Source organism: Brachionichthys hirsutus, unplaced genomic scaffold (genome assembly GCF_040956055.1).
Source record: "Brachionichthys hirsutus isolate HB-005 unplaced genomic scaffold, CSIRO-AGI_Bhir_v1 contig_473, whole genome shotgun sequence".
NCBI classification, from domain to species: domain Eukaryota; kingdom Metazoa; phylum Chordata; class Actinopteri; order Lophiiformes; family Brachionichthyidae; genus Brachionichthys; species Brachionichthys hirsutus.
The window spans coordinates 100,987-116,986 of record NW_027180443.1 but is presented as its reverse complement, the minus strand read 5'-3'; the positions used below and the strand labels follow the sequence as shown (position 1 = coordinate 116,986).

The 16,000-nt window shown below is 42.4% G+C and overlaps 1 protein-coding gene across 1 annotated transcript; it reads right to left on the bottom strand.

The window, feature by feature from the left end:
- Positions 1 to 11,681: 11,681 nt before the first annotated feature.
- On the bottom strand, positions 11,682 to 15,656 carry LOC137914948 (thyrotropin-releasing hormone receptor-like; the record flags this gene model as incomplete). The annotated part of the gene is made up of 2 exons (XM_068758434.1): positions 14,847 to 15,656; positions 11,682 to 12,100 (listed from the first exon to the last, which is right to left on the bottom strand). Coding segments are annotated over exons 1-2 (1,229 nt in total), but the record flags the coding sequence as incomplete, so codon positions are not given.
- Positions 15,657 to 16,000: the final 344 nt, after the last annotated feature.

Sequence of the window (16,000 nt, the reverse complement as noted above, 5' to 3'; positions counted from 1 at the left end):
CCACTGTCACGTTCAAGCAACGGAATATGGGCCAGCTTAAGTTGTTTTTTACATATATATATTCTATGTTCCATCATTTTGCTAATAGACATAAAACAATATTATCATGACAGCCTATTTAACAGTTGCTGAAATATTTCAATGAGCTATGACACCGCACGTAAATTAGATTTATTACACTACATTTTCGATCAAGAGACAATAAAAAATCTCATCAAATCTAATCTTGATTCTCCCTTCCTTTTTAAATTGTTGTAAATTGAGTTCCTTCCAATATGATTGTCATTTATCATTGTCATGTTGCTATTTTTCTATGGGATAGTGATCATTTTGAGTTCTCAGTTCGACACGTTTAGCACTTTAGCCTTTTACCAAAGTGTGAATGTCAGGATGGAGAACTTTTGCAGTACCAGCGATCCTTTCTAGACAAGATTCAGCCACTGCATCGCTACTTCTCTCCCTGTCCGGCTTCCCAAGAGGAGATGCCTGTCAACTCTGAGGCGTAAATGAGGCAGTCAGCTGCGCACCAATGGCAAAATGGGAAGAAGAAAAAAAGAGCTAATGCAGTCGTTCACTACCCATCCACATTGATCTGATTAGAGTTTGCTATATGGTTTATGTTCCATCTCAGAAGGTTTCTATATAGCATCTTTATTAATATTGCAAAATAATTGCAAAGGTCCAGACCTTTAAAATCCGACGAACTGTCAGGATTGACTGATTTATTGATCGTTGTGATATGAATGGCAGTCCCTCATGTGAACAAGCGATCAATCCAATGGACATTGTGTTGAGACTATCAATTATCCAATCAGCTCCTTTTGCAGAGCTGATGCTTTCATCAAGCGTGTGCATAATATGGGACCTTTAAGCTTTCCTGAATAACTCACTTTCACAGGCACCAGTGGCTCAATGCAGTTAGGGATGTTATAAATTCAACACTTCCTGTTGCAACATAGGAAACCCAACTCTCTTGAAGCTCTAAACAGAGTTTGGTATTACAACTAACATTTCAGTCCATGTCGCATATCAATAAATGCAACAATTGTGTAGTTTTGCACTTACAATTTGTGTAGATGAAATTGCATGTTTCTTGTTGTATTTTTTTCCAAGACATCATAATGGGGAAGCTACCGCACTGTCTGATGCCGGCCACTGTCAATATAGAGACGAAATAAAGGTGCAAATCAGACAACAGCCAAAATGGGAAAAATCCTGCAAATGCTCTGTTCTGGTTTGCACTAAATCCTTCATGCACAGAGCAGGTTACACAAAACCTCACCATGCATTCCTCTCAGTAGTTTCAATGGTGCCTCAGGATAATGTGAGTTATTTTGGATTCACATGTTTCTGTTAGAAGGGTGAGACTGTCTGTGACATCTCATCCATTCCTTAGCCACCTCATGAACTGCTTTCCTCACATCATCATTTTATCTGCCCTATCACTTAGGATTAACAATGAGGAACTCCCAAGATTATGATCATACATTTCCTATTAGCAGGCAGTTTTTAGCGGCCAAGCCAGGGCTGAATCGGACCTATATGAACACCAATGCTCCATGTCAAAACCCTTGTCCTTTAAGGCTCATTAAACGCTGCTTGTGCACAGCCACCTCCAGTCAGACGAGCAGACAGGAGGGGACGGAGACAGCCATGCAGGAAGCCCCGAGTGCCGTACAGCAAGGCTCCGGACAGAGAACATTAACATAACCCTGTTCTTCATGCTGCCAAGATGCTTGATTAATGAGGACAGGCCCACTGGATGACTGAGTGAGGTACGGATAAGTGGACAAAGAGACGGAATTTAGGAGAGGCAGATTTTAGGGATGGAGGTAGAGAGAGGCGAGAGACGGCTTTGGAGATAAACCAAAAATCAATTCTCAGGCTTCGAAACAGTGATCCGACTTTCAAAGACCCTCACTTCAGAAGTTTTAATACGCTTGGCTATTCCCTTGCCCGTTTCTTCCTGTTCCCAACATCCCCATAGGTATCCTCCATCATTATTGATTCCACACAGCAACTCACATGTGAAAAGATTTCTTGATTTTAGCTAATGCAACATTCAGCTGGTCTAATTACAATGCTAATATGCAAACCTAATGCCGTTATTTGTTAATACATGTGTGTAAATGATAGCATTTAAAGAGAACATGCTAAAGGAGAGTGAGATTGGAACTGGGGAGGATATGGGACTTTCTCAAAAGCATTGACGGTTAAGTGAGTTTTAAGTACCTGTCATTTAGTTGAGACAGATTAGGAAGTTCATAGGGAATTTAAATAGCCTACTTCTTTACATTAATAGAAGCCATCGATGTGTGAAATCCATCAAGCAAAAAACTGCAGCTACAATGATAAGTCTCAAGGGTACATTGAAACAGTACAATAGCTTTACCTGCATGTCAAAAGGTCCAAGGCAAGGACCAAGGTCAGCGAGGTTCCTCGCTTCCATCAGCAGCACGACAGGACTGGGAGCTGGGAATGAAACAAGTTGTGCTTTGCACCACACAAATTGAACGCCTAACAATTATACTGCCCTTCAGGTCAGCAGAAAATGTACTCTTCTGTTAGAGCTGACTGATGACCCAACAATGCATCGGCATCTGTATAAAAGTATCATTTATAAAAGTGCATTGTTGCTGACCAATTCCGATTCACACCTTTTAGACTAGAGGATTCACATTTCCAATCACTGAACAGCCTTCTAATAGACGACGTCGTCCACAATCACAAGCATGGCCCCCACCCCCACCCCACACACACACACATTATTATTCTCATGAGGAATGCGACTGAACATTACGAACTAAGAGCGCCTTTGCAGATCGGAGCTAAATAGTCTGCAGCTTCATCCACATCAATATGACACTTTTCACATGTGAAGAACAAAATCTGGAGCAAAAGTTGAGGACACACAAGCCCTGACAAAGAACCTGCTAGAGAACGATCAGGACTGTCACTATAGAAGTGATAGATTAAAGCTGGAGAATTTACACTGACTGTGAATGAAATCACTCAGACCAGAGGAGTGTCCACTTTTCTCGATGTTATTAAATTTTATCCAGATACATTTACTAGATTTGAATGACTGGACTGTCTTACTCAGTTAGAAAGAGTATTCCCTTTCAAAATGCCACTATAATGATCATTATTACCCATAATACCACCCTAATTCGGAGCGTAATCCTGTGTTTAAAATAAAATGTATGTGTTTTGCGATTTTTCTCTTTGTTATACGAAAAGAAATTTGAACAAAATTTTGAAATCATGTAAGTACATTTTTCACTATTTCACTACAGCACTGTTGCTGCAATCCAGTGATTGACAGGAGAAGGTGGAAGCTGGAAATCCACTAGTGCATCTTGGCTGTGGTTTGTCCTTGTAGATGAGGTGTTCAGGCACTCCACCACCCCAGCTAACTTAAATTATCACCATCCATGAGTGCACGCCAGGACCATGTGCAGTAGCGGGTTACCGGGAGGAAGTGGAGGAGGATTGCGAGATAGTGTGGAAAGACAGCTATAGCTGAGACACAGGAAAAGGATAAGGACATTCTTCATATAGGATACAAAACGAGGCAGAGGAGAGGATGAATAGCCTCTTCTCTCAACTGGACTGAAAATTGTCCATGAGTGTGTGCTTGTTTTTCTTTCGTGTGGTAGCACCTTGAGCTGGCGTCTCATCCGGGGTGTACCCCACCTCTCGTCGTTGGCCAGCGGGGATAGGCTTAAGTGGCCGGGGACTAGACGATTGGGATCATCTCATCGACAAGAAAATGGATTGATGAATGGATGGATGTTTTCTGTGTCCTCATTTTCAGGGTGCTTTATTTATTTATATATATAGCTTCAATTAATCTGGCACAAATTGCTATCAGCCTCCTTGCCCCATTCCTATCGACCACTAACAGATTCCAAAAAAGGTTCCACTAATCTGAGACATCCCAGCAAGATGAAGAAATAAGATGTGATTACATGGTGCTTTTAATTCCAATGCCTTTTCAGCTTCTGTTCCTATCGCATAACTTTATTTTCATCTCTTTAGTCAGACTTTTTTCGTGTCTCACTCTACTTTATTCTCCATTGGAGTTTACAGCTATTTCCTAAGAGATTTTGCAGAAACCCTTTTTATTGATTACTCTGCCGTTTTACCACATCTGCAGGAATATAAACGTTACTTCACAGATAGACACATAAGACTTGAATTGCAAATTTGTCTTTATTGCTACATTATGTTTTAAACTAAAAGTATCTGTGCATGTAAAATAACGGCTTTTTAGATCCATTAAAGAGAAAACACAGACATGTTTAAAGCAAGTGCACTTTGAAATAAAGTAGTCATGAAGCTCTTCATCAATCATCTATAAAGGTGCACTCATTCAGTTGCAAAACAGAAATTTATTCCACTATGGTTTGTAAAGTTTGCCCTGCGATGAACTGGCGGCTTGTCCAGGGTGTCCCCTGCCTCTCGCCCATTGACTGCTGGGATTGGCTCCAGCTTGGCCCGCAACCCGATAGCGGAATAAGCGGTTAGAAAAATGGAATGGTTTGTAAAGTGTGACAATTTCAAGGGGGTTTGAAAATACTTTTGCCTTTAAAACAAACTTTGAAACAAGCACATGTTTTAAATGTTGGAGAGGAAGTAAGCAATGACTTTTATACTGTAGCGCGCTGAGTGACTAGTGGAGTACTCAGAGCAAATGTGTGTGTCAAATATTAGATTCAGCAGAATCTCACACAACAAGAGCTTCGGGATGATGAGCTGTTGATCACAGGTGACAGTGACACCGTGGAGAAGCACACCTGCAGCTGCTGTGCCCATCTGTCATAACCTTTAGCTGTAATAACGTCAGAAGAAGAACCTGACCTTTACCTCTCCTCAGCAAACAGTGCACTATATCAGGGACTATCGCTGATATGTGGCTCCTTCAAGCTAGCAAATAGCCACAAAACAATTACTCCTTGGTCATATTCACCCATTAGTCAAGAAAACATGATCTTAAAAAAAAAAGATCCACATACTACAGAAGGTAAGACATTTTGCATTATGAACCCTGACTCACATTGACATTGAGATGGCTGCAAAACAAGTTTGGGATGTTGTGTGAAACATAAATAAAACAGAATTGATTAAAATATTTTTTGGACCTATATTTAATTGAGTACAAATCCAACTCTCTTTAATATTTGCACAGATGAACTGTTGCTTTATACATAATAATAAATGATTTCCCCATCTAAGAGCTATAATATTAAATCATTCAGAGATATCCCAGCACAGACTGGAGAAAGGCAGAACCATTGCTGAATGACCGTGACCTCCTCAGGCAACACCAAAATACATACAAAAATACCATGATTGTGTTATGGATGTCTCTGCAGTACATTGGATTACCAGCATTTATGTTGCTGCACAAGTCATCACTGACTTGTGTTAAGTTCAACATTCAGCATGGCTTGTCCAGAACACAGACACCAGACGGACCTGCCCTTTAGAATGAGATCCAATACACAACAAGCATCTGAAAATACACAGGCAAATGAAAATCATAAAATACTTATGGCAAGACGAGATGTGAACTACTGCAAAATGTCATCATGCAAGCCAAGCCCATGGAAATTTGTAAATAGAGGGTTTATGGGTTTATACATTGTGGGAGACCTGAAGCCTTTGAGCAAGGCTGAAAAGCCATTAACTTAGTCACAGGCAACAAAGCCTTCAAGGTAAATATTTGTGAACTTAACTAGGCCAACATCGTATGAACAACTTCAAATATTTATATTTAAAGTTGTACATATATACTATATTTTTGCATAGCTGTGTCCCTGCTTGACAAACATAAATCACAAAGATAGAAAATTAGAACATTAAGAGAATGATTTACTTCTCCTTGATTCAGTATCTTGCGGGGCGGCGGTGGCTCAGTGGGTTGAGACTTGGGTTGGGAACTGGAGGGCCCGCTCTACCTCCAAGTGCTCAATGACAAATGAAAGTGCCTTTGAGCAAGGCAGTTACTCCCCCCCCCCCCCCCCCCCCCCCCCCCCCCCCCCCCCAAGGCAATTGGTGGTGGAGCATCCTAGCTTTGGAGTATTATCACCTAACCGTAGTGGTTAGACTTCAATGTTAGAGCACAAAATTAAATCTCTTTAGACACTTTAAATTAATTTGATGCGGAAACAAGCTCTTACAAAGTACATTTATCCTGCTTCATCTGTTGTTTAGAACAAATTGGAAGAATTTAGTAATTTATTTTCATAGTAAATTAAAAAAAAGACATCTAAGATCGAACTGCATCCCTGCAAGCAGGCCACAAATGTACTCAAGCGTGAAATGGTGAATATCGATGCAAGTGATGAATACAGAGGAAAAGCTCTCAGGGAAGGGAGAATGCCAGTTACTCAAAAAACCACTGTCCTCAAAAGAAACATCTCCCAAAAGCCACTAAAATAGCCTTGAAAAACTATACTGAATTAGAAGAGTGCACTGTGTCATTAGAGAAAAGGCAATGGCCATGCATTTATCTAGCAGCAGCAACCAGACGGTTTATATCAGAGCAGCAGGCTGCATCCGGAGTCACGAGTCATGCCAAATGAGACTGAAGCAGCCTGATTAAGGAGCGCGCAAATAATAATGGAAATAACGACCTTGAATTATCACACTCACGCCAACTAACTGATGTTTTCTCATTTATTTATTTATTTATTGATGAGAAGGACCAAGTGATTCATGGATTATTTGCAGTTTCTCCTGAAGATTGATGCATTTACATTTTTCTCAAGTGTGACGGCCAAAAAACTCAAAAATTGTCACGGGACAAATCGTTTTAATTGGGACAAGGACAAACTGGGGTTGTCTTTCGGTGCGTCAATTTTAATCATTGAGAAGATGACTGAGCAGGTGGTCAATAAATACAGAGTTTTGGGTGAGCTGACAGTTCTGCACCCGGAGCATGTCTGTTTACTGGACTGGAAGAATTACATTTTAGGATAGGAGTGTCCGAGACGGACAGGAATTTCCTGCTGAGGGCATATTGATCTTGGTTCTGCATCTCTTTAAGTACTGCAAATGTAGAGAAGAGTGCAGCTTGACTAAGTACGGATGGGTGCGTGTCATTGAATAACTCCGCCCTGCCTCTGCGGCTAAAGACATTGGAGCAAGATTAAATAAAGTTTTGTAATGAGGCAAGCTTCTCCATTTGCGATGCTGGTGGTGGGAGACAGAGTGGTTAAGTTACTGCAAGAAACTGCTTTTGAAATTCTAGCAAGTATAATGAGGATTTCAGGCTCTAAATTGGACCAATTTAAGTGACTGTTTGATCGAGAAATGTAGAGCAATGCTTTATTTGGGAAAAACCTTGTGACATTGATGGAAAATGTTCCTCCTGTATCTGTAATAATATTATTGTTCAGAATCCATTGGGATTGGCTCCTAGGCATCCTCCATTGTTTCCAGCAACATAATTAATAGCTTCTATCGGTAGTCGCACAAACCTTAGGTGCTTGGTTAATAAGCAGACAGGTATCGCTAGAAATCGGGGACAAGGCCGAGCTACACCAGACAGCTGCAGGTAATTTTAGCCAAGCATCCACCTGTGAGAAAAGTCAGCAGAAGGAGCGTGGATCCTCGATGATGATGACACAGATGTCGAGAATTCAGGCTTCACTGAGTACCAATTTACCAAGTTCACGTCTGATGAGATAAAATGATGAGATGCTACACCCTTCCTGAATGCATGTACTTGGTCATTTCTGCAACTATACATTTTAAATGAAAGCTTAAATAAAAGCATGAATAGTAGATGCAATTTGGCCCATTGGGTCTCAGTTTCTTTTTTCTTTTTTAAAGTTTGGGCACCATTGAGTTTGACCATCGAGAGGGGGCTCACGACGTTATGATGGGATTTCAGTCATGTATAAATCAATATGTAGTATGACCACATTACGAGAGAGTTAAAGGTCAACTAGCTCCGGAGTTCAACTACACAGCAAAATACATTCACATGGTAGGCCAATAATGTTGTTGCTTTTTTTATTTCACATTTTTATTTGATTTCTTCATTATACTATATGTAAATGTAAAATTCAGTGGATCTGATGTTATTTTCCAACAAGGATGTTCAAGGCATGCTATTACCAGGTGAAGTCAAAGCATGCATGTGTGCATATGTGATCACATGTCAATGTCAATACATGATGCATCACATAAAACCACAACATTTTGTTACTGCAGAAATCTTAAGGTCATTGCATATACAACGTCAACACTTGGGCCATACGGTGCACACTGAAAAGCCAAAGCGGCAAAACCAAATTAATCTGCAATACTAAAAAAGATGGTTTTACAACGCATTCCTAGATATTTGCATACCTAATATTGTAACCTGCTACTGTACAACTGAAAGAAGTACTTCTGCGTCTTTTCAACAACACGTATTGGTTACTATTGGGAAAGATATGTGGGAGGTAGAGAATTCCTCGCATGGAAACAAAGACGTTACAATTTTCCACTGGACTGCACACAGTGGATGAAAAGTCACAGCAATCAATATTTATTGCCTTTCATTATCTCCCAGCACCTTTTTACAGTTTCATAACAATGCATGGGTAAGTACTGGGACATACACTTATGTCATCTCAGGATATGATGACTCGGATATTTACCAACATAAATTGTGCAGGGCTGTCATTGAATTTGGCCTTGATGGCCTCAGAGATGAAACTGCGCCAGAGAATGTCACCATTGATGACTCACTATATAACACGGAGCCATCAATCCCCTGATTGATGCAGCTGGTGTTGTCGTATCTCATGCAGAAGGTTTTGCTTTCTGATTCATGGCGGGCTTGGGTGATTTCTACAGTAGCTGCTAGTAGAACAGCGTAGTTGAAGATCCAGGATGTAAAGGGAAAAAGGGAACGAATGCAACATCCACAGGGCACTGTGTTTATTGTCTTTGTTTATTATAGACAAAGAACATTAGATATCACAAAACAATCCATCAAACCATGAGCAAAGAAAAAAAAAGCTACCTTAAGAGAGAATTGTGCTCAAATCATGACCTCAGATGTTGTCAGATTTTATTATATTTGTCTTCACAACTCAAAAGCTTGTGTTTGTGCTGCAAACCGTGTTAGAGTGCGCAACATAAGCACGGCGATATATATCTCAATCACACCAGCACCTCAATTGTGTCTGAGATATGAACAAGCAGCTCATTCAATTAAAGTCCACAAATGCTTTACACCTTTTTATGTCTCGCCTATTCTACCTCAGACCTCGTGAGTCACCACGAATTGGTTTGAAGTGACAAAGCAAAATGTACTGCTGGAACAATGGGCTGCAACAAGCCGCTATACTTTATCAAATGCACACTGGCACACATTTGAAAACACAATGTGGAATTAGTTTCAGAAAGCACTGCACAGATCAAGCGACTTTACAGACCCCCCCCCCCCTGCCCCCACACTACTTTGTACTTTAAAACACAGGCTGCATCCTTTTACTCAGGAATCATTTCCTCTGAGTGCTCATCAATTTATACATTTAGAAGTAGCTGAAGCAAACAGTGGAGAGTTCTTTGACGAGCAAGGTGAGCTATATACATCCTGTGAATTTCACCAATTCAAGCATGGCACTTTGCTGCAGACTATAGACCGGTATACTGCCGTGGGCTGTTGGGCAGATAAATCACAGAGAAGTGCCGTACTCTGCAGTCACAGCCAAGAACGGTGAATTACTGCAGCAACGGCTATCTGGCCGAGACTGCGAGACTGAATTCCCTGCAGAAAGTACGCTTACAGTTTTAAATTGACACCACAGTTTTAAGCGAGTGTCTGTAATGCATCATCTTTATCAAAAAAAGGCCATGTTGCTTCATGTCTGTGCTTTCTCCCTGGTGGCAAGATTAAGATGTCACTGTGTTGTGTATTTGGATTCATTTGAATCTTGCCTCACAGCAAGAAGTTCCTTGGTTCAAAAACAGCAAAAACAGGAACAGCAGCAGAAATATCAGCCGTAAACACCGGTACAATTCATCATTCATTCAATCGGCTACTTTACACTTGGCTTGCAAGTGTAGTGAGTCACGAAACTAAATGACCACTGTACTCGAGTCGCTGCTGGCTACTGCACCACCCGGGCCCCGACCTCTCTGTGTGAGGGTCAATCAGAATATGAACATTGTGTGTCTCGACACGGACCTATCCAACGCAAAGAAAAAATAATTCTCCATCATAATGAAACAAATTAGATAATATAAACTGTAGGGTTTTACCAAACCCTCTTCCGGTTCTTGTTCTCCATAGTGGGTGCGTAATCAATGAGGAGAATGTGGGTTAAGATTAAGACATTTATATAATTAACAGATCAGTACAATTAGTTCAGATATCAGCGCTGAGATTCCAACACAGCTCTCGTGCCCGCGCTTCATTGGAATGAAGACGCTTCCTGCTTCGTCCTCACGTCATTCTGTCCCCTGAAGGCGGGACTTTGCCCCAGCCAATCTAAGCCCATGTTTATCTGTGTTGTGTGATGTCACTGTTGTGATGCGTTCATTTGAAATCAGTCATTACAATAACAAACTAAACGTGGTGCGCCTCTGTTGTTCTGTCGGCATGTAAACACGTTGTGGAATCCCATCTACTATGGAAATTCCCTACAAAACTTCTGTTGTCAGAAGAATAGATTATACTATGTATATTTTACCAAGGGTGACACTAATTACAATTTATTAATTAACAAAGTATATTTACATTGACAACCCTTTTTTTTTTACTACGGTCCAGTGGTGGCATTTTTAAAACCGTCAGTCGCCATAACCACTGGTGCATCTTCTAAATTTAACATGTGTAGATCAAAAGGTTTACTCGCCATCGGAAACCACTTTAGCTCTGCTGACTGCATGATGCCTTGCGAGCTGGCTAATGAAACCTTTGAATTCCGGAAAGGGTCTTTCTCCAGCACCCAGACCAAGCGACGCTGTCAGTTATTCTTCCGTATTGTATGATATAAATGAATTTTTGTGTCTGCCTTCCCCTTTCAAACCGTTGAGCAAACATCCCTTGTTTAGCCTGTGCTCCCTTACTGTATAGTTTCCACTTCCATGTGACTTATTTGGTTTAAGACGGTCCGGTTCTGTTTAGAGGGAGAAGGGAGGATGTGGATGGAAGTCAATTTGCTTCAGCCAAACAATTTGCTTAACTGTAGGATAAATACGATGACATTTACTGCTCTCCTACACCCTCTTTTCTATAATTGTTCAAGTGTATTCAAAGGTGTCTCTGCAATACCTCAGAAGGATGAGGTGCATCATGTCCTACATTAATGACTAACGCTTGCGTCTTTTCAGATAAATTAGAGCACAGGGTACGAATATCAGCCTCAAATAAATCTGATAAATCATGCAAATATGTTTGCTATGATTTATTAAATCTCCCTTCAACAATTTTAATGAAATGCCTTCGTGTCATCTCATCACAGCATCCCGTTTGGCTATAGGCAGAGAATTCTGTGAAATCAAAGAAGAAACAGAGCAAAAAATAAACTGGAAGCATGTGGGTCTGCTTTAAATGAACACGGAAACTCTGAACTATTCCACACTTGACTGAATTCATACTGCAGCTGTCAGATTTCTTTTAAGTTGGAAAGTTTGCCTTTATTTTGCCCCCCCCCCCCCCCCCCCCAGACAGAGAAGGCTCTTTGGATGCCATTTGCTTGGCACCTGGCAAGATGCTGGATGGTAAATACTGATTGGTCGGCAAGTTTAGCTCGTCGTCCATTACTGTGGTGAAGTGATCGGGGCTTTCGCCATTGGATGTGTCTTTGATGACACTGTAGGTTAGCGCCACGCTGTAAGAAGCCGGTTTCTCTTTACGCTGTGGGCTGCACTGACACAGCTTCTTGAAAGCAGTGCGGAACTTCTGGGACATGGCATTGTAGATGACCGGGTTGATGGCGCTGTTGAGGTAGACGCAGAGACGGCAGAAGAGCAGGAACCAGGCGTCCAGGTAGGCCTCGTCCAGGAAGGAGTTGACCACCACTAAGGTCCGGTAGGGCATCCAAAGGAGGGCGAAGAGGATCACCACCACAGCCAGCATCTTTGTCACCTGATGAAATTCATCATGCATCAAAAAACATGCTATAATATTAAAACAATTAAAACAATATTAAAGCATTAAACTTCACTCGGAGAGCGCAGACCTCCGCCAAGCAGCTCATTCCCCTCCTAATTGGATCTACACCATCCACATGGTGATCTGGATCATCATCAAAAGGTTCTAAATTGTTCTTGGTATCTTTATATACCAAGCATGTAAAGTTAAAGTGAATCAGAGTTGCACTAAATATCCTTTCTGTAGACTGGAAAAACTCACTGAGCATTTCCTTGCTTCATGTTAAAGCCATAAAAATGGTGAAACTGGAAACTGGGCTTTCCACACAACTGCATTCTCTCCCTGAGGTTAGAGAGCTGTTGACAAAAAATGCCTCCACACATCCTAATTGTGTAATTTGTTTTCAGCAGAAGATCAGTTTCTTGTTTGGCTGTGCTGCAAATGAAGGCAACACCTGCACTGGTGGAAAAAAACAAGAATGACATGACCTGTTCAGTTAATCCGAACTCATTAAATCAGTAAAGATCACCAGATGAAGGCTTAAAGATTAGAACTTGTGATCTGTGATTTGTGAGCAGACGTGCTCGTCATTAATTCTGTCCACTGGGTAGGGGAGTCATGTCGTTCCGTATCCAGGTGACATTCTGTGTTTTGCCATGATGACATTTCGTAGATGAAACATGGTAACGCTCAGGCTCAACTATTAATGGTGCAGCTGAGCTCAATAGCAGACTACCAAATCAAAGAGGCGTGCTAAACTCTGATTTTACGTCTTCACTGAAGCTATTTGACATATGTCTGAAACCGTCCCAGTGATTAGCATTATTGTGTCGAATTATTATGACTGGTATTCGTAACACAGACATGTAAATTCGGAGTACGGTCAGTGTTTCTCAGTGAAAAATCATATCCTGTTCAGTTACAGACTTTCGCTGCCGGCGTCATCAGTGGGCAACATGCCAAATCCGAGATCATTACCCTCGCCGAAGAGGAGGCGAGGGTATTGCAATTGGGTGCGTTTGTTTGTCTGTCTGTCTGTTTGCTTGTTTGTCTGTCCGAGCGCATAACTCAAAAACTAGTAACCCAATCGACTTGAGATTTTTACACAAGCAAGGTTCTGTCCGTGGCTCGGTCCTCCCCGAGAATGGCGTTGATCCGGATCTGGATCCAGATTCTAGACTTATTTTTACATCTGGAATTGTGCCTCTGCTGTAAACTGCCACTTTAAGAGGGAGGGACACGAATGGCATGATGGGAAAAAGAGTCCACAATGTGTCTTGTAGAGAAGCATGCTAGAGTAGGTTTGGCCCCTCTGATCCGGAAGCCCTGTTTACTGTCTCACAAGATCGAATAGTCTTTTGGAGGCGAGGGTCTGCAATTTCTGATTGTCGTTTTCTAGTTGTTCATTTGTGACCTTTAGGTGATTCACCATTGTTCTTTGTGTGCACCAATGCTAACCACCAGGTACACACTTGATTGAATGATTGTGGGTGTGTGTTCACCAAGAGACAACGACAAGTCATACTGATGGAGAAACAGCCTCTTTGAGCTGGGGCTGATTAGACTATCCAATAGGGCACGGCGCTCCCTCAGGGTACAGCACCCAGTCATATAGGAAGACTTCTCCCACTGATCTGATCTGCTTCCGAGCTGTGTGGCTGTGCCTTGAGAGGATTCTGTTTTCCACGTTGCAGGGTGTTGGAAGCGTTTGATAAGAGAATGACAACGTCAACCTGAGCAGGGTCATTCAAAGGATGGCTGGGCCTCAGGCTCTTCTGAATTAAAACAACTTTCGATATGAATCAAATTGGATCTTGACAAAAAAAAATCAATTTGTTTGCTGGATGGTTGGTTTCTGAATGTGTTTCCGTAAAACTTAATGGGAGGATGGTTTGTTTGGTGATGCGTGAATCAAATGTATTCCATGGGGGGATTATCTGTGAGCATATGCAGTTTGGGGAAGACTCAAATAAAAATAGATCCACAATATAATATTTGTTTGACTCAAATCCAGTAACTTGAATTACTTTGATTTTGGATTTGTTTGAATTAAAGGGAACTGTTGTGCCTTGGTAGAAATATACCCTAAAGATAACCCCCCCCCCCCTCCCCCAACTCATTTTAAAATGAGCTGCAAGAGTGTTTGTTGGTTTTAAAGGGATGGGGTCAGCTCAATTTCAGTGATAGAAGTGGAAAACTTTGCTGTGTTTGCACTGTTTTAGATGCAATGTGAGAATGTGTGTGGGCAGCACTTTATAGGTAACACTCAGGGTCAGCTGCAACAAAAGAGCCCGGTGCTCACGTGTAACAAGACTCCTGGAGATTTCTAATATCTCAGAAAACACCCTGAATGTTGTTTTACACTTCATTTCTCAAAGAATCTCATGAACTGATGACTTGTTTTACAATTCTAGAACAGTTCTGAACACAGTAATTCAGTTATGTATGCTCACGCTGAATCTAATGAACCCCCCAAATTTAAAATAAATGTAGAAGCCTCCTGTTTTAAAAGTCTTTTTAATCTAAGCATTTTCTCTTCATGCATTTTTTAAAAAAGCATTTTAAATAACTGCAGTGAACAAAACAAATATGTTTTCTTGAGATATAAAACTTGAACTATTAACTGAACGACTTGCACCACGACACGAGGAAAATGATTCCGTTTTTAATCAGCTCCACTACAAGCGAGACAAAACGTCTCAGGTAAAGCGCACCAACATTGGCCCCCACCTCACCTCACCTGTCTGCGGGAGGCAGCCGTGCTGCTGCTGGAGGAGCTGGCGCTGATCGTCCTCCTGCCTCCCTGACTCGTCTCCTTCCTCCACTTCTTGCTGCTGTCCTTCGGATCCGAGGGCAGAGGGTTGAGGAAAAGTATCCGCGCGATCAGCCCGTACAGGACCGTGGCCAGCAGGAGGGGCAGCGCGTAAAACACGGCGAAATCTGTGAAGTAGATGGGCAGGTAGTGGCTTCTGGACACCTTGTAGGCGCAGCTGAGACGCGCCGCGTTGTCGTAGGCCAACGTCTCGGTGTCTGACAGAAAGAGCCACATTACGCAGTACGCACAGGTGAGCGCCCACACCAGCGTGATGATTCTCTTCGCCCTGGACAAAGTGCACAGGAATTGCGCTTTGATGGGGTGGCAGATGGCGATGTAGCGCTCCACGGTGAACGCGGTGATGGAGCAGGAGGACGCGTTGATCCCCAGGTACTGGAAGTAAGTGATGCCCAAGCAGCCCGCGTAGCCGAACACCCACTGGCCGCACAGCGCGTCGGTGATGTTTGGCAGCCCGGCGGCCGTCAGGACCATCAGGTCGGCGGCGGCCAGACTCACCAGGTAACAGTTAGTGGGAGTGCGCATGTGTTTGGTGGTCAGCACCACCAGTATGACCATCGCGTTCCCCACGACCCCCACCCCGCATATGAGGCACACCAGAAACACGCTGGCCACTTTGTATTCGACTGTGTAGTCGGTCCAAACACCCAGAGTTCCATTGCCCTGCGTCGACGTGTCGTTTCCCATCGCCGTGTTATCCATGGTGAGGTTCTCCATGGCAGGAGGAGGCTTTGGCTCTGTGCGCCTTTTGCCAATCAAACGAATTCACCAAAAAAAGTCAACAATAATCCAAAGAAAAAAAGATTTCCGAAAACTTCATCTCACCCGCGTGCAGGTCCAATCCATCCAAGATGCGTCTTCTTATCGGATAAATTCATTTTCTGATACTGCAAGGCTATTAAACAAAGCTCGAATAGGTCCCGGTTTGCCAAACAAATGGAATGAAACGTCCAAGGAGCGAGAGGAGGTGTTGCATGCAGCTCCTCTCGCTGCGCCCGTCGCACAGCCCGCACACTGTCATGACTGAGAGCGTCCTGCAGAGCCGCGCCGCTCCTGGGAGC